The sequence below is a fragment of the Mastomys coucha genome, unplaced genomic scaffold, assembly GCF_008632895.1.
Source record: "Mastomys coucha isolate ucsf_1 unplaced genomic scaffold, UCSF_Mcou_1 pScaffold11, whole genome shotgun sequence".
In the NCBI taxonomy this organism is placed as follows: domain Eukaryota; kingdom Metazoa; phylum Chordata; class Mammalia; order Rodentia; family Muridae; genus Mastomys; species Mastomys coucha.
In genome coordinates, this window is record NW_022196893.1 from 34,888,519 (window position 1) to 34,911,212 (window position 22,694).

General features: G+C 39.4%; 1 protein-coding gene across 1 annotated transcript in view; it reads left to right on the forward strand.

Annotated features, from left to right (window-relative positions):
• Positions 1 to 4,848: 4,848 nt before the first annotated feature.
• Positions 4,849 to 22,694, forward strand: part of Nckap1l (NCK associated protein 1 like) — a 46,112-nt gene continuing 28,266 nt past the window's right edge. The window contains exons 1-9 of the mRNA XM_031357515.1: positions 4,849 to 5,186; positions 6,179 to 6,289; positions 7,024 to 7,116; positions 13,373 to 13,429; positions 14,781 to 14,923; positions 15,991 to 16,081; positions 16,169 to 16,306; positions 17,837 to 17,885; positions 17,976 to 18,132. Of these exons, the coding sequence (XP_031213375.1) occupies positions 4,941 to 5,186; positions 6,179 to 6,289; positions 7,024 to 7,116; positions 13,373 to 13,429; positions 14,781 to 14,923; positions 15,991 to 16,081; positions 16,169 to 16,306; positions 17,837 to 17,885; positions 17,976 to 18,132 (1,085 nt within the window). The 5' untranslated portion in view covers positions 4,849 to 4,940. The remainder of the gene's footprint in view (positions 5,187 to 6,178; positions 6,290 to 7,023; positions 7,117 to 13,372; positions 13,430 to 14,780; positions 14,924 to 15,990; positions 16,082 to 16,168; positions 16,307 to 17,836; positions 17,886 to 17,975; positions 18,133 to 22,694) is intronic.

A 22,694-nucleotide genomic window follows, 5' to 3' on the forward strand; every position in this document is an offset into this window, starting at 1 on the left:
TAATCTCCGGGTTCTCAATTAGCTGGGGCAGGATATTTATCTCAGGGCTCTCATGGTTCCCAACACTGTTTTTATTATTCTTTCTTTGTTTAGTGTGTTTGGTGTTTTGATTATTATGTGACCGGAGGAATTTCTTTTCTGGTCCAATCTATTTGGAGTACTGTAGGATTTTTGTATGCTCATGGGTATCTCTTTCTTTAGGTTAGGGAAGTTTTCTTTTATAATTTTGTTGAAGATATTTACTGGCCCTTTAAGTTGGGAATCTTCACTCTCTTCTATACCTATTATCCTTAGATCCTTATTTTTTGTCTTCTCATTGTGTCCTGAATTTTCTGGATGTTTTGGGCTAGGAGCTTTTTGCATTTTGCATTTTCTTTGACTGTTGTGTCAATGTTTTCTATGATATCTTCTGCCCCTGAGATTCTCTCTTCTATCTCTTGTATTCTGTTGGTAATGCTTGCATCTATGACTCCTGGTCTCTTTCTTAGGTTTTCTATCTCCAGTGTTGTCTCCCTTTGTGATTTCTTTATTGTTTCTATTTCCATTTTTAGGTCCTGGATGGTTTTGTTCATTTCCTTCACCTGTTTGGTTGTGTTTTCCTATAATTCTTTAAGAGATTTTTGTGTTTCCTCTTTAAGGTCTTCTACATGTTTACCTGTGTTTTCTTGTATTTCTCTAAGGGAGTTATTTATGTCATTCTTAAATTCCTCTATCATCATCATGAGATGTAATTTTAAATCAGAGTCTTGCTTTTCTGGTATGTTGGGGTATACAGGGTTCATTATGGTGGGTGAACTGTGTTCTGATGATGCCAAGTAGTCTTGGTTTCTGTTGCTTATGTTCTTGCCTTTCGCCATCTGGTTATCTCTGGTGTTAGCTGGTCTTGCTGTCTCTGACTTTGGCTTGTTCCTCCTGCAAGCCTGTGTGTCAGTACTCTTGGGAGATCAGTTCTCTCTGGGAGTAATTTGGGTATGGTGAGTTGTGGTACAAGGTCAGCTCTGGGGTGCAGACAGAGACCAGAAGGATCCTGTCCCCAGCTGTTCCTTTGTTCCTCTGTTCTGATGGCTCTGTGAATATCCCTCTTGGGCCAGGAATTTGAAGAGAAATGGTGGCCTTACCTGTGCTTGCAGGTGTGTAGGCCTCCTGGAAGACCAGGTCTTTCCTGGTGGTATATGTAGCTCTGTGGCATAGGATCATCTCTGGGCACAGATGGAGACTGGAAGATTCCTGTCCCAGGCAGTCCCTTGGTTCCTGTTTCCTGAGGGTTCCTGCTGAGTTCCTCTGAGCAGCAGTGGTGGTCCTACCTGCACTCTCAGGCATGTCTGCACTCCTGGGAGACTGGCTCCCTCCTGGTGCTATTTGCATATGGAGCCCTGTGGCAGAGGATCTCCAATTTACTCTTAATAATTCAATAAGTTGTTAGTATTATATCTTTGATTTTTAAAACAGGTTCTCATGAATTTCTGATTCTTCTGCTTCTATCTCTTGAATGCTGGTATTGCAAGGACAACATAAACCCTATTTGTCTCCATTTAAAGACAAGGCCTGATTTAGAAAAAAAAAAGGCTGTAAGACACCAGCTCCAGGAACAGGCCATAAGTCCTAGAAACTAGGACATAAGACATTAGCTCTAGGAACAGACCACAAAGTCCAGAATAAGACCATCAAACTCCCTCCCAAAGGACAGCTTGGGGATAACAACAAGAATGGGGGAATATCTTATTTCAGAATGGGCCACTTGTGTTGGGCAGCCCTATTCATCTTATGGTTAATCATTCATGACATAATAATGCGGACCACTGACCACCTATGACCCCCTAGCACCCATCAATGAAATTTTAGATTACCTAATCCTTCTAGAGAGTCCCCTCTGCCCCCAGTTCCCTATAAGAAGACCTGTGTGCCTTTGTCTGGGGTTGCCATTTTGGAGAATGGTTGACCCCACATTACTGGTTTATTCTGCAGAATAAATGCTCTTTGTCTTTTGAAGTGGAAACTTCTAGGTTCTTTGGAAAGTTCGTTATGTCAAATGATGCTTTGCTGGGGCACGGAGGTGAAAAGATGTCTTGCTAAAGCAGACACATGAAAGAATGTTTTCCTGAAGCAGACACAGGTCAAAGGATGTTTGGATATAGCAAACACGTGAAAGAATGCAGGATGAAGGAGTATAAATATGACCCCACAGACAGTAGGAGATGAGCACTGAGAATTGGGTTGGTTTGCTCTGCCTCACTATTATTTGCTAACAACCTATATTGGTTCACCTTACATAGCATTGTTGAGCTCAGTTTGTGATAAGGATGATATTGAGAGAAACTTGCTCAGAACTGCTCCTGAAGTACCTACACAGTACTTCTGTGGCCTCATCTCAGGCTACATGGTGACAATAGTAGCTTCTTCAAGATTGAACTACAGCTGCTGATTCATGCCTGGTATCTGCCTGCCTAGAGGACTGGACTGCAACTGCTGAGTTGTATTTGATATCTGTTATGGGACTGAACTGCTGCCAAAGAAGATTGGTCTTACCACCAAAGAACTATTACTGAACAAGTCCACTTCCCCCATATCCTAATAACTTTTCCACTACCTCTGCTGGGTAGTAGGCTAAAGGAAAGCTTGAACCCTTATAAAAAGTAGGCTGCAAAATATTTATGCCTATAGTCTTTGCATATTATCTGAGTTTGGGGGTCTTCAGCAATTTTTGGACCCTTAGAGTATTACAGTGCATACCATCGTGCCTGGTTTTATGTGGTACTGGGGATCAAGCCTAGGAACTCATATATGTTAGACCAGTATTCTGTCAACTGAGGCATAACCCTAGCCCTCAATAAGTTATTATAACCAATATATTTGCTGAGTGGTTGCTGTATCTAAGAGGGGTTGTTGAAGATGGGTATTTCTCAGATGTGTTCCCTAGGACATTTGCACCAAGACCTCATTGGGTGCTTGGAAATTCAGGTCCTACTATAGGTTATCAGTCCAAATCCCTGAGATCTCAATTTGTTGTATAACGGCTTCCTCTGAGATTTTTTTTCTTTTTTTTTACATTCCACCCTGTAGGGAAGGTAAACAACTCAAAAGAGCTTAGAGAAGTTCCTGAAACTCACTAGATTCACTAGGCCCCTCTCTTCTAGAATAAGTAATAAAAACTGAGAGTGCTTCTCAGAAGAGAGTGCTGAGCTGCAAAGACTCTGATACTAGACCAGCTGTGTGGAAGAAGCAGAAACTAGCTGACTTGTTTGGAAGATCTTTAGACCAACTGAGGCACCCGGAAAGAACACTCTCCAACCAGTTGAGCTGCCTGCAAGCTGTGCAATGTTCTCCAGGTTCCCACTTTGTGAGCTGTCATCCACATGTGAATGGACTTTGGTGAAGCAGCTGTCCTTGAGTAATTTCTTGTATTTCTATAAGTAACCCCTTACCTGTATTCCTGTAAGTAGCCCTAATAAAGCTCATGATTCACCAACTTGGACTCTGGTGGTATCTGTACTTTGGCATGTTGTGGGTTCCCTATATTGGAGAAGAGTAGACATGTGTGTTGTGTCTCCCCAAGAAAAGCTTAGTTACACAACATTTTTTTAAACATCTTTGTTACCATTGTTAAATAGGATTGTTCTCAGACTTGAGGGCACATTGGAGTTACCCAGAGAACTTGTTGTAGGGGAGTATGTGTTAGGAGCTGGAGAGATGGCTTAGAGGTTGAATACTTGATGCTCTTTCAGAGAACCTGAGTTAGGTTCCAGCACCACCCATCTGTAACTTTAGCTCCAGAGTATCTGATGCTCTCTTCTGGCCTCCTTTGTCATGTTTTGGGTGTACACACACACACACACACACCTTGAAAACAAACAAAACCAACACATGCCTGCTTTACCTTAAGGTTTTGGGTTGAGGTTTGGAGAGATGGCTTAGTGGTTAAGAGCTCTGGCCACTTTTCCAGAAGTCTTGAGTTCAATTCCCAGCAACCACATGGTGGCTCACAACCATCTATAATGTGATCTGGTGACCATTTCTGGTATGCAGGTGTACATACAGATAGAGTACTCATACATTAAATAAATAAATAAATCTTAAAAAAAGATTTTTGTGTTCAGTAGGTCTTGAGTGAAGTCAAAGAATTTGTATGTCTAGTAAGTTTCTTTTAAAACATTTTGTTTTATTGTTTGTAGCATCTAACAAGCTGCTGCTACTGCTGGATCATGCTCACAGAATTACTGTGCTAGATACTAAAAAGGATATCAATATTAGATATCATACCTGTCATTAGGAAGGAGCATATGATGTGGGAGAGAGAGAGAGAGAGAGAGGGAGAGAAAGCATATGCTTGAAAATATAACAAGGAAGCTAATCCCAGCACTCTGGAGGTAGAAGTAGGAGATTAGAGGTTCAAGCTTATCCTCAACTATATAAGGAGATAGACTGAGTATAGCCTGGGCTTCACAAGACTCTTTCTCAACCCTTGCAACCATGTGCATGTGTTCATTTTATATATATGTGTGTGTGTGTGTGTGTGCATATATATGTGTGTGTGTGTGTGCATATATGTGTATATATGTGTGTGTTTTATGTTTATACATAAAATATAGTGACCATGTCATTGAATGGAATAGTTAGAAAGAGGCCAGAGTCCTAAAGGATGCTGGGGCCTAAGATAGAAAATAATAGGCATTCTTGATTGGGATATAAAAGGGTAAGTGTAGAGGTGTATGGGGCTGATAGTAGATATTCATTTAGTGTATGCTTTGTCTGGGACATTTGGGGAGGGAGAAGGCCAGAACAGTTGGTGCTGTATTGTGAGGAGCCTTGAAAGCCTGTTCTTTCTTTAGCTTCCGCCCACTTCTTACCAAAGTACGGCACAACCAGAAAGAGGAAGTCTTCTCTGCTGAGAGTGCAAGAGGAAGCACAAGAGGGCTCTGAAGCCATCGTGACTGCTATCCTCTATGAGCCAATTACAGAATGAACCGGAAGCCCGGTGCACCAACCAGGCTGGGTCCTTCTTCACAGAGGGTGTTGCCAGCCAGGCTGAGACTATTTGGGGCAACTGGGTCTTGCTATCCGGATGGTCCTCTCTCTCGGTGGTCATCATGTCTTTGACCTCTGCCTACCAGCATAAATTAGCAGAGAAGCTCACGATCCTGAATGACAGAGGCCAAGGAGTTCTCATCCGCATGTACAACATCAAGAAGGTAAGCAAGAAGGCCATTCTAGCAAATCATGGCAGGAGCCTGGAGGCCTGCAGGCCCAATAGTCAAGTTCTGTCTTTTTCTCCATTGCTTTAAGTGGCTTTCAGCCACTTAAACGGTATAGTTCCCACAGTTTGGGGATATAGAGGGAGGCTTTTTTTTTTTTAGAGCTTGTACTTTCTAGGAGGCTTCTTGCCTTTTTGAGAGCATCATTTTCCCCCTAAGACTGAGGGTGGAGTGGGAATGAGAATATTTGTGTTGTGAGTGATTTAATTAAAGGTCTGAGATCTAGAATTTGGGGTTTATTTATTGCCAATTCCTCTAGTTTTTGAGCTTTCAAGTTGTGACTCTGGCAAAAACCTTGTGTGTGTGTGTGTGTATGTGTAATTATTTCCTTAAAAGGGAGAAATGTAAAGAAGTGGTGTTTTCTAAGGTACTTTGGAGCTGTGAATGCTCCGTGTGTGTGCTTAGGAGAGTAACTATGAAGCTGGGTAAAGGTGATGACAAGAGGTGAGCCAGGGACTGGGCAATCTGTAGGAAGTAGGATAAAGCTGGGTAATTGTGAGACTTTCCAGGAAGAGAAGGAAAAGGACTTGTGGGAAGGGACCTTTGTGCGTTTTGTAGTAAAGCACCAGGAATATGGTTTCTGTCATGTTGTTTGTAAAGTCTCTTGGGACCCTGAGCTTTATTTAAAGTCCAACTTGTGATCAGCCACTTTTCTCACTACTTCCGGCTTCAGAGGAGGGGTGGGGAAGCAGCTTCCTCTCTGTGTTAGAGCCAAGCCTCTAACAAGGCCAAGATGCCAGGTTGTTAGCTCTCCAGGTTGTTAGGAGTGCTGGTTCACTGTCTGGAATGAACTTGTTTCTCACCTACCCTCATATATAATCTCAGACTACCATTTCCAAGAGAGATAGTAGGAGTAAATGATGCAGCCAAAGGCATGTATTGAAATGGAAAAATAGTACAGTGGTTTAATTTCACTTTTGTCTGGGTAGACCTGTTCAGATCCAAAATCCAAGCCACCTTTCTTACTGGAAAAGTCCATGGAATCATGTCTCAAGTACATCAACAAGAAGTTTCCCAACATAGATGTCCGAAACAGCACGGTAAGAACTTGAACTCTTTTCCCCCCTTTCTGTAACATTATTCTTGCATAGCAGATTATTGCAGACTTTGTCTTGTCTTTAAGTGTAGCCATCTCTAGTTTCCTAGGTTCAGAGTTGGGGCTTCAGGCATTGAGGGTTGTAAGCTCAGATGGGAGTCTTCCATGGAGAACTGAGTGTCTTGCCAGCCAGGTTCACAAGAACACTGGTACACACAGAGAATTATCTCCACCAGCCTTGCTGGGCATATCTTGTAGCTCTTGTAGCTCTTGATCTACGCCATGTTTCTTTGTTGCTGGATGCTATGCATCCACTGGCGTATCCTGTACTTCTGTATGCAGCATAATACTCTGTACTGGGTTATCCCTAGATTTCTCTCACTCTATTCATAGTATCTTTACATTCTGTTTCTTTTCCTATTGATTTATATAGCAAATGTCTTCACTGAAATGAAACTGAAAATCTCCTTTCAGCTAGCCTTCTGATTGTAGTCTGAATCACATCTGGCCATCCAATCCAAATAGAAAATTTCTGTTTAGAGACTGGAGAATGCTGGCGAGTTATTGATCCCACATCAGAATGTTCACCCCTTAAAGAATGACTGGGTTTTTAAATTTTCAATTCTAATGATTAGCTGAAGAGATGGCTCAGTGCTTAAGAAACTCCTAGTTTTTAGTTACTTGGATAAATTGCTTTTTTTTTTTTAACATGTCTTGTTTGATTTGTATTTCTTTCAGCAACATTTAGGACCAGTGCATCGTGAAAAAGCTGAGATAATTAGATTCCTCACTAACTACTACCAGTCATTTGTGGATGTCATGGAATTTCGGGTGAGTCCTCTGTTGCCAGGATTAACATGGGCCTCAGTGGCTGAGTCTTTTCAGTAGGTGTTCATTTATGTTGCTTATTGTAGGTTCTTGAAAGAAAAGGAAGGCACTAGTATTCAATAATGTCTAAATTATAGTGTTAATAAATGATATGTGAAATACCCTATTTACCATATTACTTCAGGAAATATGTAAGTGGATATGGTCGGTGGCACGAATCTACAGTCCCAGCACCTAGGAAGTAGAGTTAAGGGAATCAGAAGTTCAAAGTCAGCTTCAGCTACATATTGAGTTCTAGGTTAGCCTGGGTTACATGGAGTCCTGCTTCAAAAACAATAAAATAAAACAAAATATAAACTTATATCAAGTAGTATTAATATAGCCACTCTAAGCATTTAGAGTATTATACATCACATACCAAAATTAAATATATTTGGTGATGGATTATGGCTGGCTTCAGCTTACTGAGTCATAGTTTTCTCAATTTTTTAAAAAAATGTATTTATGTATGTGTGTTGTGTTGTGTGTGCACTTGCAGGCATGTGTATGCCAAGAAGTGGATGTGAGGTCATAGGATAACTTTTGGAGGTGGGTTCTTTCCTTGGTTGGTTCTTTCCTTGCAGGTCCTATTATTTCTGCTACTGTGCTTTGTAACTAAGCTAGCTGGCTCATGAATGTTCCGTGGAACCTGCTATCTCTGCCTCTCATTTTGTTGTAGGAGTGCTGGGATTACAGACATATGCCACTATATCTGTGGGTTCAAGGGATAGATCTTGGATCATCAGACTTGTGAGGCTAATGCATTTACCTACAGGTGTAAACAGTGTGTATGGTATGTGTGCTCATGAATGTGAGTGTGTATGTGTCATGGCATGTGCATGGAGGTCAGAGAACAAACTTCAGGATTTGGTTTTCTGTTTCCACCTTGTTGAGCCATTTCCCTGGTCTCCTTTTCAGTTTTTATTGTAGTATACATACCATAAGATTTACTGTCTTAACCATGTTAAGTATATGGTTCAGTGATATTAAATATAGTAGTCCTGTCTTTTCATGTTGTAAAATTGACATTTCCTCCCTTTAAACAGTAGTTTCTCATTTTTCTTGTCCTGTTGCCCTTGATTACAACCATTCTAGTTCCATTTTTATGACTTTTAAGTATGCTGCTTTGTGTAAGTGGTACCTTTTGGATTGGCCTGTATAACTTAGTGTGATATGCTAAGGTTCATCCATATGTTAGAATATTGGAGAATTTCCTCCTTTTGAAGCTGGACAATATTCCATTCTGTGGTTACACTCTATTTTGCTTCCCTATTTTTCCATTAGTGAACACTTGGGTTGCCTCCATGTTTCAGCTGTTGTGACTAATGCAATGATCTGGATGTTCAACTGCCTTTCAGATCTTGATTTTAATTCTATTTTGATATATACATAAGTGGAACTGTTAGATTATGGGTAATTCTTTTTTTAAAAATTTATTTATTATTGTCATGTGTATATGGTGTGTGTGAATGTGAGTGTGCATGTGTCATGTTCTGTGCATGGAATCATAGGACAACTTCAGGAGTTGGTTCCTATCCTGTTTTTTTCCCTTCTTTTTTCTGTAGTGGCTGTACTATTTAATTGATTACTAATAGTACACAGGGATACAGTTTATCAATATTCTGATATTCTGACTAATAACTGTTGTTTTCTGTTTTTTGGATAGTGAGTATCCAAATACTCACTATACTAACAAATACTAACAAATACTAATACTCAGTTATATCCTTGCCTCATTGTTACTATAATTTATGTCCTATTAATTAGTGATGGAGTGTATCTTTTATTGTTTATTGGACATTTATATACCTTTTTAGAGAAATATCTTCTTCAATTTCTTTGTACATTTTTGAACCAGTTTTGTTTTGTTTTTGTTGTTAAGTGTTAGGAGGTTTCTATATAGACCACCCCTTTTTGTATTAGTATTTCCTCCCATATTTTATTATAAACATAGTAAAAATTTCCAAATGTAAATCTGGCATGGTGGTACAGACCCTTAATCCTTACACTTGAGAGGCAGAAGCAGACAGGTCTCTGAGTTTGAGGCCAGCCTGGTCTACATAGTAAGAACCTGTGTGAACTCCTCTCTCACCCCACAAAAAGTAAATGTAGTACTAGTTGCTCATCTCTAATCTGAAAATTTGAACTCTGGAATACTCTAAAATCTGAAACTTGAGTGTTGATGTGACTGCTGTAAGTTTGACCTGTGTGACCAGTTATAGTCAAAATACAAGAGTACAAAAAATTTCATAACATTATCTTTAGGCCGTGCACTAGTTACTTTGCTGTTGCATGAGAAGGCAACATGATGGGGGTGGGGAAAGGATGTATAGAAGATACTGTTCTAGAGGGAGAATCCTCTAGAACAAAGAAGGCGTGGCATTGCAGGGAAGAAGCAGGAAACTAAGAGATCACATCTTTAATGATAATCTCATTTAAACCCACAGAAGCTATGTACATGAGATGTTCATGAAACATACATGAATTTTGTGTTTAGATTTGGTTTCCATCCCCAAGATACTTTATATATACATGTAAACATTTCAAGCTTTGAACTTTCCAAAGCCTGAGACACTTGGTCCTAAGCATTTTGGTTCATGGATAGTCAACTTGCATAATAAATGCTGTTTTTTTCCTGCATCTCCTAACTGTCAATACTTTGCCATATTGCTTGTCACCCACTTTCCCTCCAAACCATTTTCTTCATTTGCAGACATTATGACATTCCTTTTCCAAAATATTTTAGTATGCATCTTTTAAGGACAGGAATATTTTCTTACGTAATCCTAGTGCAGTTGTCATGCTGAGGAAATGTAATATTCTATGATATTATTGACTAATATAGAGACCATATTTGCATTTTTTTGTTTTAATAGTTCTTGCCTTTGTCTTTCATGACCTGACCTTTTGAAGATTCCAGGAAAGTTGTTCCGAACATGTCTTGGTTTGGATTTGTCTTGTGTTCAAAGCTTTTGATAGCTATAGCACATAAGTGATATTTTGTTTGGATTTTAAAGCATAATTATTTACTGCTTTTTGGAAGTTAAGGAAACATTAAAAATCACTCCATACAGCATTCTAAGATGCAAATTGATGCCTTTCATAACTGAAAAATTAATGGAGTAATTATACTTCTAGAACTTGTCTTAAGGAAATAGAAGTACAATGGTAACATGTCAAAGAATCTACTCTGTTGCATTGTTTATAATAGTGTCAGTGTGATAATTGATATAGCCAATAAAAATAGAGTTTCAGCTAAAAGCTCACAATAAGTAAACAAATATTATGCAGTTGTTAAATATAATCACATATATTTGCATTAGTTGGCATACAAAAACATTTTTTACATATTGTTTAATAATAAGAGAAAATTACAATACATCTTAAGATGTAATTGGCCTTTAAAATGTATATTTACATAGATAAATATGCATATACAGAAGACTGGAATTTCTTTTTTTATTGATTTGTTTTATTGCATTATGATGAGAAAAGATACATAATTTCTATTTATCTGAATTTGTTAAAATTTAAAAACATATTTTAAGAAAATAGAATAACATTACATTCTTGTTTCCCTCTTGTACCCCAACTCCTCCCAGAGACCCCCCCTTCAATACCTGCAATACCTTTCAGGGCTTTTTTTGTCATAGTCTTTAAAATTTATAAAATATTGTAACAATAAAAATGATTATTATAAAAATTGTTTGATATAAAAAAACAATCAGTTGAGCAGTCTTATGTAAATGTTTGTCTATAGCAATACTTAAAATACATACATTTGTCTCAATATAAGTTTAAAATAACTCCAAACATATTAACTGTATATTTTAAAATAAAACATCACTATTAGTATTTTTTAAATGAACATAAACATAAAAAGTTTTTTTGTTTCTTTGTTTTGTTTTTAGTAGAGCTTAAAATCTTGGCTCTTACTGTGGTACAAGCCGAAAGTAAGAACAATTTTTAGTTTTTATTTTATTTTTTTAAAGATTTATTTATTATTATAAATGAATACACTGTAGCTGTCTTCAGACACACCATAAGAGGGCATCAGATCTCATTATGGGTGGTTGTGAGCCACCATGTGGTTGCTGGGATTTGAAATCAGGATCTTCGGAAGAGCAGTCAGTGCTCTTACCCGCTGAGCCATCTCGCCAGCCCAAGAACAATTTTTAGACATTGGAGTTCATTGTAATAAGGCTGTACTTCAATGACCCTCATATCACCAAAGGATTTTACCTCCATTGTAGCTAAGCTGAGAGTTGACAGTTCTACTTAGCCAAGGAATGAATTATAGGCACGATTTTTGGCTACAGATTTCCTGCTATGGTCAAAGCTATTTAACTTGAGTGATTGTCATCTTAGCCCACAGAGAACAAGTTACATTCATTTAAGAAATGGTGTGCATATTAAGATAGTCTATCCATGAGACATTCACCAATTGTTTCAATGAACAGTTCTGCTTGGAGGGTGGCACAGACATTAGGTGAGGGTAAGAATCTGGTTCATTGGCTGTGATAATTTGGAAAAGCATTCATCTCAGAGAAAGAGTAACTTATAAAGTCCTCTTCTTCAAACTTGATACAATAGTTACAAACATCAAGTAAAACATTCAGTCTCACTCTTTGTTGTTCTCTTCTTACAAGCCATCTCCCAAGTTAATTGTCTATGTTTGGAATTTCTGAATGGTGAGATTATGAGTGTTTAAAAAAAAAACAGATGAAAAGGGCTAGAGAGATGGATCAGTGGTTAAGAGCACTTGTTGAGAAGCTTTCAGAGGGCCTGGGTTTGGTTCCCAGTATCTGTAACTTCAGTTTCAGAGATCCAATACTCTTTCTGATCTTCATAGGTATCTGCACACACATGGTACAATACTTGTACTCAGGCACACACATATATACCCTGCATACACATGGTACAATACTTGTACTCAGGCACACACATATACACGCATTTTTTTTTTTTAATTGGGGAAGGGAGGATGGCTTAGTGGGTAAATTTCTTACCATAAAAGTGTGAGGACCTAAGTTTAGATTCTCAGGACCCAGGTAAAGCTCGTATATACCACATTGTATCATTGATGCTGGTGCTCCTATAGTGGGTTAGAGACAGAGACAGGACAATGCCTAGAAGTTTGATGTATACAGCAGCAAACGAGAGGTAGTCCCAGCCAGGTGTGGTGGTTTATGCCTTTAATCCTAGCACAGACATATCTCTATATGTAGACCAGCTGGATGTCCATATTGAGTTCCAGACTAGTAGAGGGTATGTGGTGAGATTTTTGTCTCAAAAACAGCAACAACAAAACAAAAACCCACAACAAACAAACATAAACACAAAAAGCAAAGAGGCAGTCCCAAACAAGTTGGAAGTTGAGGACCAACAACAAAGTTGTCAGTCTTATCCTGCACCAGGAAGTCCCAGGCAACTGTTAAACAGGTGTCTAGAATGATGTCTATTTTCTAAAGATTCAGGTAAGGAGTCTGATCAGCATGTGTTATTTTGTCTTGAGATTCATCTATATTGTGTTATGAAATAATGATTTACTACTTATTTTTGCTGAGGATTATTCTACTGTATGGATACAATAGAATTATTTATTTCCAGGTTGGTGAGTTGCTTCTGGATTTGAGTTAGTTTGTATAAATTGCTATTATAGGTCAAGTACAAATCTTTGTAGGGATGTGTTTTTCATTTCACTGGACCACATGGTAAGAATACATTTCATGTTTTTGAGATTTCCAATTTTTAAAATAATTGGTGTACATTATGCATATGTCTAGGATATAGTGTGATCATTTGATATATGTACACAGTGTATTGTAATCAAATTAGGATAACTGACATTTCTAAGTTCTAAACACTATCATGTCTTTGCATGGAGAATTTTCAAAATTTTCTTTCGTTCTTTAGAAAAGAGTGCCAATTTTATTTTATTTGTTTTAAATGCGAAACTTTAAAAAGTTGTTTTATAACACCTTGTGGGAAATGGAGCCCAGGAACTGTAAGTCAGGGATTATGTAGATGAACATCAGTGCCTGTGCCTGTGGCCTGTAGCACCAGCAGGTGGTCTAACAGAGGCCAAAGGAATGCCTTTCTCTTTTGAACAATGCCCTTCCTTCAGGTAGATCCCCAGGGCTTCTGGGGAAGAAGTTACTTTATTGGTAGCATACATCACTTTCTTCTTATTCATTTTCTTCTTCACTTCTATCCTCAGGATCATGTATATGAACTTCTCAACACCATTGATGCCTGCCAATGTCATTTTGATATCGTAAGAGCCTTTGTAATGTTTTTCTGTTGTAGAAGAAAATTAAGGAAAAGGCCAGGTGTAAACTGAGACAAGGGAGAGTGGGGCAGAGTTGGACAAATGACTGTTTCATTTGTTCCTTCTCAAGGCTACAGTTCTCTTATTTTAAATTAAAATATGTACTTATTTGTTGTGTGTGTGTGGATGGGGTGGTGCGTGTATTCATGTGCTATTAGCACGTGTGTGGAAGTTAGAGGACAACTTGTGGAAGTCAGTTGTCTCTCTCTACCATGTGGGTTCCAGAGATCAGACTTAGGTAGTTAGGCTTAGCAACAAGTGCTTCTTATTTACCTAGGTACTGTAATTCTTTTTAAAGACATGCTAAGGTTAAATGCTGTTAAATAGTAAGCAGATCATCAATGTGATTTAAATAACATAAAATTACACAGCAGTATTTTTATTTTATATCCTTTAATCTTCCAGTAGTACCTTATTCCCTAGTTTCTTTCTATTATTTTTTTTGTATATTTTTGGTACTGGGCTTTGAAACTAGGGCCTCCTGTATTCCAGGTAAGAGAGCTCTTTCTACTACTGACTTAGATTCCTAGTTGTATTTTTAACACCCCTTCTCTTTCTCTCTTACATTCCTCCCTCCTTCCTTCCTTCCTCCCTTCTTTCTTTCTTTCTTTCTTTCTTCCTTCCTTCCTTTCTTTCTTTCTTTCTTTTGTTTTTTTGTTTTTTTGAGACAGGGTTTCTCTGTATTAGTCCTGGCTGTCCTGGAACTCCCTCTATAGACCAGGCTGGCCTCAAACTCAGAAATCTGCCTGCCTCTGCCTTCCAAGTACTGGGATTAAAGGCATGTGCCACCCCTGCCTGGCCTCTTGGTTTTGCAAGACAAAGTTTATCTATATAACCCTGGCTGTCCTGGAACTTGCTCTGTAGACCAGACTTGCCTCTAACTTAGAAATCCATCTGCCTCTGCCTTCCAAGTGCTAGATTTAAGGGTGTGTGATACCATGCCTGGCTAAACTTTTTTATTTTGTGACAGGATCTCACTAAGTTGCCCAAGCTAGCCTTAAACTTACTCTGTAGTCTGAGCTGGCCCTGAATTTGTATTTTCCTTCCTTAGTCCCCTGAGTAGCTGTGATCAGGGGCTAATGTCAGAGGCTAGTGTCAATGTACCAGGCTCTCCTGCATCTTGAGCTCATATTTAGCTCCTGACCTTTTTTCAATTTTCTTCTGAAAACTAATACTGTTGGTTCCCACTTTTAGTAGACATTGAGGCTGTTTAGAATGGTAACAGTTGGAGAAGCTGGGAGTGGTCCAGATTAATTGGCTGCATCGATTTTGGGATTCCTATGTATTTTCCTTGTAGAATCTCAACTTTGACTTCACTCGGAGCTACCTGGACTTGATTGTGACTTACACCTCAGTCATTTTACTCCTGTCACGGATTGAGGACCGCAGGATACTCATTGGCATGTACAATTGTGCCCATGAGATGCTGCATGGGCACAGGTGAGTTAGGAGGAGGTCAAGAATTTCACCTGTGCTGCAGGCAGTACGTGGAGACAAAGGAACTTGATTTCTCATAGAAGAGCCTATAATCCATGTGGTATCCCAGGCAAAATAAGATACACTTTCACATATAGTTAACTATTGAATCTCTGCCAGTGGATTATCCACTCTGTATTATCTTTGACCTATTTATAATCCTGGACTGGCTTCCACTTTGCTTTTCAGGCTATTATAAAAGGCAAAGACAATTCTTTTTAGTATTTAGGACTAATACCAGTAAGGTTAAGCCACTAGAGGTAAGCAATGTAAGATAATACACATTAAGGATAATTGGAAGCCAAATAGAAATAGATGTTGGATTATACATAATTCTGTCCCCCATTCATTAATGCAATATGAATATTTAAAGGGTGAAAAATGAAGACTGGGAAGATGAGAGTGAAACATAGTATGGTGTCTTGTGTGTGATGGGCATTCCCAACCATATCTACATGGGTGTCTTGGCACAGACTTTAGCTAACAGATAAGCTTTGGGATTGTCAGAGATATAGGTACAGGTATATTTGATTAGCAAATGCAAATGTATAGAGTAGCTCTTATGCATCCAGCCCTGTCTGGGAAGCCTATAAGGAAGAAGGAAGAAACTATCATGGACCTGTCTAAAAGGATGTGGTTCTTTCTTTCTTTTTTTTTTTTAAATCTTTTTTTAAAAAAATTATTTATTTATTATATGTAAGTATACTGTAACTGTCTTCAGATACCCCAGAAGAGGGCGCCAGATCTCATTATAGATGGTTGTGAGCCACCATGTGGTTGCTGGAATTTGAACTCATGACCTTCGGAAGAGCAGGTGGTACTCTTAACTGCTGAGCCATCTCTCCAGCCCCCGGATGTGGTTATTTCTAACCATAGCTCAGTATGCCTACAGTTGGGCATCAGTATATATAATTCATAGGTTGACTTTGTAGAGGGTAGGGAATGCCAGCCCATGTACCCATATACATTATCCTCGACATAACCTATGAATGGAATGACCTGTAATTCCTTCCTCTTCTGCTTTCCTCCAGTGACCCCAGTTTTCCTCGCCTGGGCCAGATGGTACTAGAGTATGACCATCCTCTGAAGAAGCTGACAGAAGAATTTGGACCTCACACAAAGGCGAGCTCCTAGAGAGAGACGAGAATCATTCAGGCAGAAGCATTCATATTCATCTCTGACATTAGGATTATTTCCCTTTTCCCACAGGCTGTGAGTGGAGCCCTGCTCTCTCTGCATTTCCTCTTTGTTAGGAGGAACCAGGGAGCTGAGCAGTGGCGCAGTGCCCAGCTTCTAAGCCTCATCAGCAGCCCCCCAGCCATGATTAACCCTGCTAATTCAGACACAGTGAGTTCCCCTTTCCTTCTGTTAGGAGAGGTGCCAAGGCTCTCTCTCTGGAAGGTGCTTCTTTTGGGAAGCATCAGCCCCCAGGTTGTTTTTTTAGCATTCTTCTCTGCCTAGGGCCTGCAGGAGGTTGAGCTTCTGATTCGACCAGGGTTAGTTTGTTCCTGAATTAACAAAGGATGAAACCAAGTCAGTAGGGTGTGGTAGCATGTAAGCTTATGACCTTTTCACTTGGAAGATTGAGGCAAGAGGACTCTTATGTATCCACAGCCAGTCCTGCTTATATAGCAAGTATGAGGCCAGCCAAGGCTATAGTAAGACTTTGACTCAAAACCCAAACAAAAAAAGAAATGGAGTCATTAGGCATATGAAGGAATTTATATTAGGAGTCAGTTAACTAATAAATGTTGATATTCAGACATGACAGGATCGATACCTTCCCTTGAAGAATTTATAATCCTGAAATGAAGATATGTCATAAGAAAAGCAATGGATGGCAGAGCGTGGTGGTACATTCCTGTGTTTTCAGTACTTGGCATACAGAAGTGGGAGAATTGCCACACGTTTAAGGCCAGTCAGGACTATATAGCAAGAACTTGACTCAAAAGACCAAAACCAATAAAAGTATGTGAGGGAGAGGCAAGGGCTGGGAGTGATTGCTATGCAGTTGTGAGGACCTGATTCAGATTCCTAGCAATTGTATAAAAGCTGGACACAGTGTCACGTGTCTGTAATCAGCACCAGAGAGGGAAAACAGGCATAACATTGGAGATAAATCAATCAGACGTGAGTTCTGGGTTCAGTGAGAGACTCTGTCTCAGAAATAAAAAGTAGAGAGTGATTGAGGAATACAGATGATGTCCAGGTCTGGTTTTTACATAAATATGTATGAATATGTATATACAGGAATGTGTACATACATGGATGTGTACACAGAGGTCATTGATAAGTTCCAAATGAATGTTCACACTTCAAATGTGATTAAAGTACACATGGAGGAAGAAATTTTGAGATTTTGGGTTGAAACTTTTTGAAAGTATTTCAGCATTGATGAGGTGTTATGTTATACATTTATTTGTTCTTACTTCCATACCAACCTTGTTCTTTTTCTCAACTACATCCTTTGCTCCTCACTCTCCTTACAGTGCCTCATTTCTTTCATGGTAACTTTCCTAGTTGTTGTCTCATCAAAGTGTCTTAATCCAGTCTGGTAAAAGAAATGCTATTTTTGTTTAGTTTTAGTGCTGGGGATTTTACCCTGGGCCTTGTGCATGCTAGGTGTGATTTCTCCCCGTCTTTTATTTAATTTTTATTATACTTTTACTTATTTATTTTGTATTGAATGTGGGTGGAACACAAGTACAGGAATCAGAAGACAACTTTCAGGGGTCAGTTCTGTCCCTGCACCATGTGGGTTCAGGATATTAAACTCAGGTTGGAAGCAGGTTCCTTTACCTATTGAGTCATCTTGCTGGGTCTGTCCTTTCTTTAGAAGTCCTAAGCAGCTACTTGGCTCTCTCTGTCTTCTTATAGATGGCCTGTGAGTATCTGCCCGTGGAAGTGATGGAGCGATGGATCATAAGTAAGTTGTAGGAGCAGCTGGAAAAGGACTTGGTAGCATTCCCAGGAGTGCACTGTCTAAAAGCCTTCTCTTGTTCTTACCCACCTGCAGTTGGATTTCTTCTTTGCCATGGATGCCTTAACTCCAACAGCCAGTGCCAGAAGCTGTGGAAGCTGTGTCTGGAAGGTTCCCTGTATATCACCCTCATCCGGGAAGATGTGCTGCAGGTGCACAAGGTCACCGAGGACCTGTTCAGCAGTTTGAAAGGGTGAGCTGATCTTTTGGGACTTATAGTTCATCAATATCCCTTTCCACAAAGTATCAGTGGTAGGGATTAATTCTAACTTTGAAATATTATCAGATACCTACTCTTTGTTGGTGCCTCACTGGATTTTAGGGAGAGAGAGATTACTAAATTATTGTGAGGCCAGACTGCCTAGTTTTAATTCAAGCTGAGCCACTTACTAGCTGCATGACCCCTGGGTAGGTTACCTAACTTCTCCATGCCATTGGGTCAATTTCCTTATCTGTAAAATATAGCTAAAGTAATACCTCCCTTCTGATTGTGGTGGTGTACCCCTATAATCCCAGCACTCAGGGAGGTGGAGGCAGGAGGACCAGGAGTTCAAGTTAGCTTGTTCCACAGTGAGTTCCAGGCCAGTCAGGGCTTCACAAGACCCTATCTCAAAACCAAAACAAAATCAAGTAGGCACAGGCAAAACACCAAAACCAAACCAAAATGAAAATGTATGAAAATGTATCTCTCTATGACCTCATAGCGTTCTGAAGAGTTCAAGTATGTAAAGTATGTGGGAAAAGATCTGGTACATTGTCATGTACTTTTTTTTTTCTTTTTAAATGTATCAAACTGAGTTTGGTGGCACACACCAGTAATCCCAGCAGTCAGCATAGCATCTAAAGCAGGAGGATCATTGTGGGCTATATGGTGAAACCTTATTAAAATAAAAAGTAGCAGATGCTGAATTATTCAGAAAAGCATAACCTTTTCTTTTCTGTTTTAACTGTGCTTACCCTAACATTTTGGGCTTCCTTACTCTTTCCCTGAAGTTTACTCTCACTCTGTTTGCTTTGAGATTGCTTGTCTACCATGTGTCTGATGTCTGTTCTAACTCAAATGGTGTGGCTTTTTCTCTTCCTCTTATTTTCTTCCTCCTTGTAGCTTCTGAGAATTACCACTTGCCTGTCTTGGTTCTTGAGCTTAAAAAGGAAAGTTTACAAATTTTTGGAAAACAGGCAAACTGTTATTGAGTAGAGAGTTGAAACACAAAGTGTTGTGCAAGCAGGAATGGCATTAAAGGTATTAGCATTGCTTTTCAGGTTCTAAAAAAAAATGGGAGATAGGCAGACATGAGTTAAACAGTTGTAGCAAAAACCTCAGCTCTCCTCTATCCTCTACCCTAACCCTTCTCTCTCATTTTTGAAGACAGGTGTTTTTTTGTTTTGTTTTGTTTTGCTTTGTTTTTGTAGCACTGGATACCCTGGAACTCACTGTATAGACCAGGCTAACCTCAAACTCATGTCTCCTGAATGCTGGGGTTAAAAGGTGTCTGCCACCACACCTACCTTGAAGTTCATAGCTTTTGAGGCAAAAAACCATATGCTCAGAGGTTCAATTTGGACAGCTTGGTTTACAAAGGTGGGGCTGTGAAAGCTGGTTTTGGAGCAGTGAATTTGGATATCATGAGCTCTGCCTTAGAGTTTGAATTTGTGCTCAAGAGGATCAGGAGTCATTGAATGAATTCAAACGAGGCAGTTGAAAGGATCAGATTTGCATTTTAGAGAAGATTACTGCTCCAGGGGAAAAAGATTAGATGGGCAAAGCTAGAGGCAGGGATTAATTTAGTAAATTAGGAAAAATTGAGGATGTCAAGATCTCTGGAATGGCATCTGGTATTCCTTCGGGTAGAGACATGAGAGCTACAGTAAATGTGGGGAAGGACTGTGATTTAATTTCTTATTTTTAGACTTTTAGTTTATTTTTATTTTGTGTATATGAATGTTTTGTTTGCATATGTGCCTGTTTACCATGTGTGTACAGTGCCCACAGAGGCCAGAAGAGAGTGTTGGATCCTCTGGAAATAAAGTTGGAGGTGGTCATGAGCCTCCATGTGGGGGCTAGAACCCTAAACCAGATCCTTTGCCAGACTAGCAAGTGCTCTTAACTGCTGAGCCCTTTGGATTTAGTTTTGAACAGACTGAACTGGAAATGTCTGTAGGACATACAGGCTAGGTATGTTAGGCCTTCTGCTGTGTGATTCAGTAGCTAGACATGTTATCTGGACAAGATGACAACTGTCAACATGCTAATCAAAGCCCTGAGAACATGTATGATTGCTCAAGAAGAAGAGCAGGACCAACCTTTTGAGAACATTGATAGTTAAGAGTCAGTCAAAGGCAGGAAAGCCTATGATGGACATTGAGGAGAAAAGTTAAGCCAGTAAAAGAAAAGTTAAGCATGGTAAGAAGGAAGGACTTGTAACCATATGCTAGCCAATGTGACTAGAACAAACAAAACAAGGGTTGGAGAAGTTCCCTGGCTTTGGCTACAGAGGTCATCTTTGTGTCTCATGAACAACCTCTATTGACTGGTGAGGATGAAAGCTGATTTTAAGGGGCATAGGAGTAAATGGGAGATAGTCACTGTGAAGGCAGAATGAGTTGCAAGAAGAGGAAGGTATAGAATTGAGGGAGAGGTCAGATTACCTATGTTTATTTCTGGTGGCAAATACAACAGTTGGAAATGTGAAAGAAATGAAGCCTTACCTCCCAGAATGGTTTGATGTGATGTGTGTTCCCTAGATGTGTGGGTGTGTGCACATGTATGCATGTGTTTTCAACCTTATGTAAGAAATTATAGAAAAGTATTGGCTTTACATTCCACATTATATCCTCAGATAATATTTATTTATTACTATATTTTAGATATCTTTAAATATCAGTTTATAGACGTTTTCTCTTTTTTGTTGTTTGTTTGAGACGAGTGTGGCTTTGTAGCTCAGGCTAGTCTCAAACTCGTTGCAATCCTCCTGCCTCAGTCTCTGAATGCTAGGATGAACCATGACACCTGGCTGAGACTTATTTTTTTTTTAACAGTTGAGGGATTGGAGAGATGGCTCAGTGGTTAATAGCACTGGCTGCTCTTCCAGAGGACCCAGGTTTGATTCTCAGAACCTATATGGTAGCTCAAAACCATCTGTAACTCCAGTTCCATGGTCTCTGACTCTTCTTCTGGTCTTCTTGGGTACCACATACACATTCAGAATACAGATGTACATGTAGGCAGAACACCCCAAAACATAAAAATAAGTAAAAACAATTGAAAAAAACTTCATTGTGTTTATAACATTATTTATCCCCTACACACACACACACACACACACACACACACACACACACACACACACACACACTTTTTGAGGTAGGGTCTGACTATGAATCTCTGGTGGGCCTGAAACTCCCTATGTAGATCAGTCTGGCATTGACTCACAGAAATCTGCCTGCCTTTGCCTCCTAAGTCCTGGGATTAAAGGCATGTGTCATATAGGGTATGAATTTTCTATAATTTTTTAAAAATTAAATATAGCATTGTATATATATACATATGATATATGCCTATATGATGTATGTGTGCCTATAATGTATATGTATGGATATTTATATGTGTATATGCATATGATATATGTATGTGTATATGATGTATACCCGTGTGTATGTGCATATGTGTGTGTGTGTGTGTGTATGTGTGTGTAGGGGCTTGCACAATGGAGGTCAGAAGACAACTTTGTGGAATCTGCTTTCTCCTGCTACCTTTACCTGTGCTCCAGGATGGATCAGAGGTCACCAAGCTTGAACAGTAGGCTTGTGCACTCCTTAACTTGCTGTTGATGGACAATTGGACTGTTTTCATTTGAAAAGATCATTTTAAACAATTTTTTTGAGTTGGGGTCTTTCTATGTAGTCCTGGATATTCTGGAACTTTCTGTATAGATTAGGCTAGCCTCAAATACAGAGAGATTCCCTGCGTTGGCCTCCTAAGTTAAACAAATGCTTTAGAGAATATTTATTAACATATTTTTGTGAACATATTCAAATGTTTCTGTAGGGTAAGTTCTCAGATGTGGAAGGTGAGGCACTTCAAATTTTCTTTCTCTACTCTGACCCCCAAGCTAGGGATCAAACCCAGGGCTTTATACGTACTAGGCTATAGCACCTCTAAGCAATATCCCTAGCCTATATATCCCTCCAGCCTATATTTTAATAATAGATTTTTACCAAATTTTGCCCTCCTCCTGATTGTCTTATTCATAATATATTAAGGGGTAGAACTATGGCTTAGAGGCAGAATGCTTGCTAGCATGTGCAAGACCCTGGAGTGTAATCCTCTGCACTGAAAAGGAACAAAACAACACTCTTCTCTAAAACAAAAGAAACACAACAAAACACAGTAAGGAGAAGACTGGTTCCTCAACAATTGAGTAGTATTATTGCTGTAAAAATTGCCAAGGGCTGAAGCAGGTGAAGGCACTTGTCACCAAGCCTGACAACCTGAGTTCCATCTGTGGAAATTACAGGATGCAAGGAGAAAACCTTTTCTTAAATATTGTCCTCTGCCCAAGGAGCTGAAGGGTTTGCAGCCCCTTAGGATGAACAACATTATGAACTAACTAGTACCCTCAGAGCTCCCAGGAACTAAATCACCAACCGAAGAGTACACATGGTGGGACTCATGACTCCAGTTGCATATGTAGCAGAGGATGGCCAAGTTGGTCATCAATGGGAGGAGAGGCCCATGGTCCTGTGAAGGTTCTA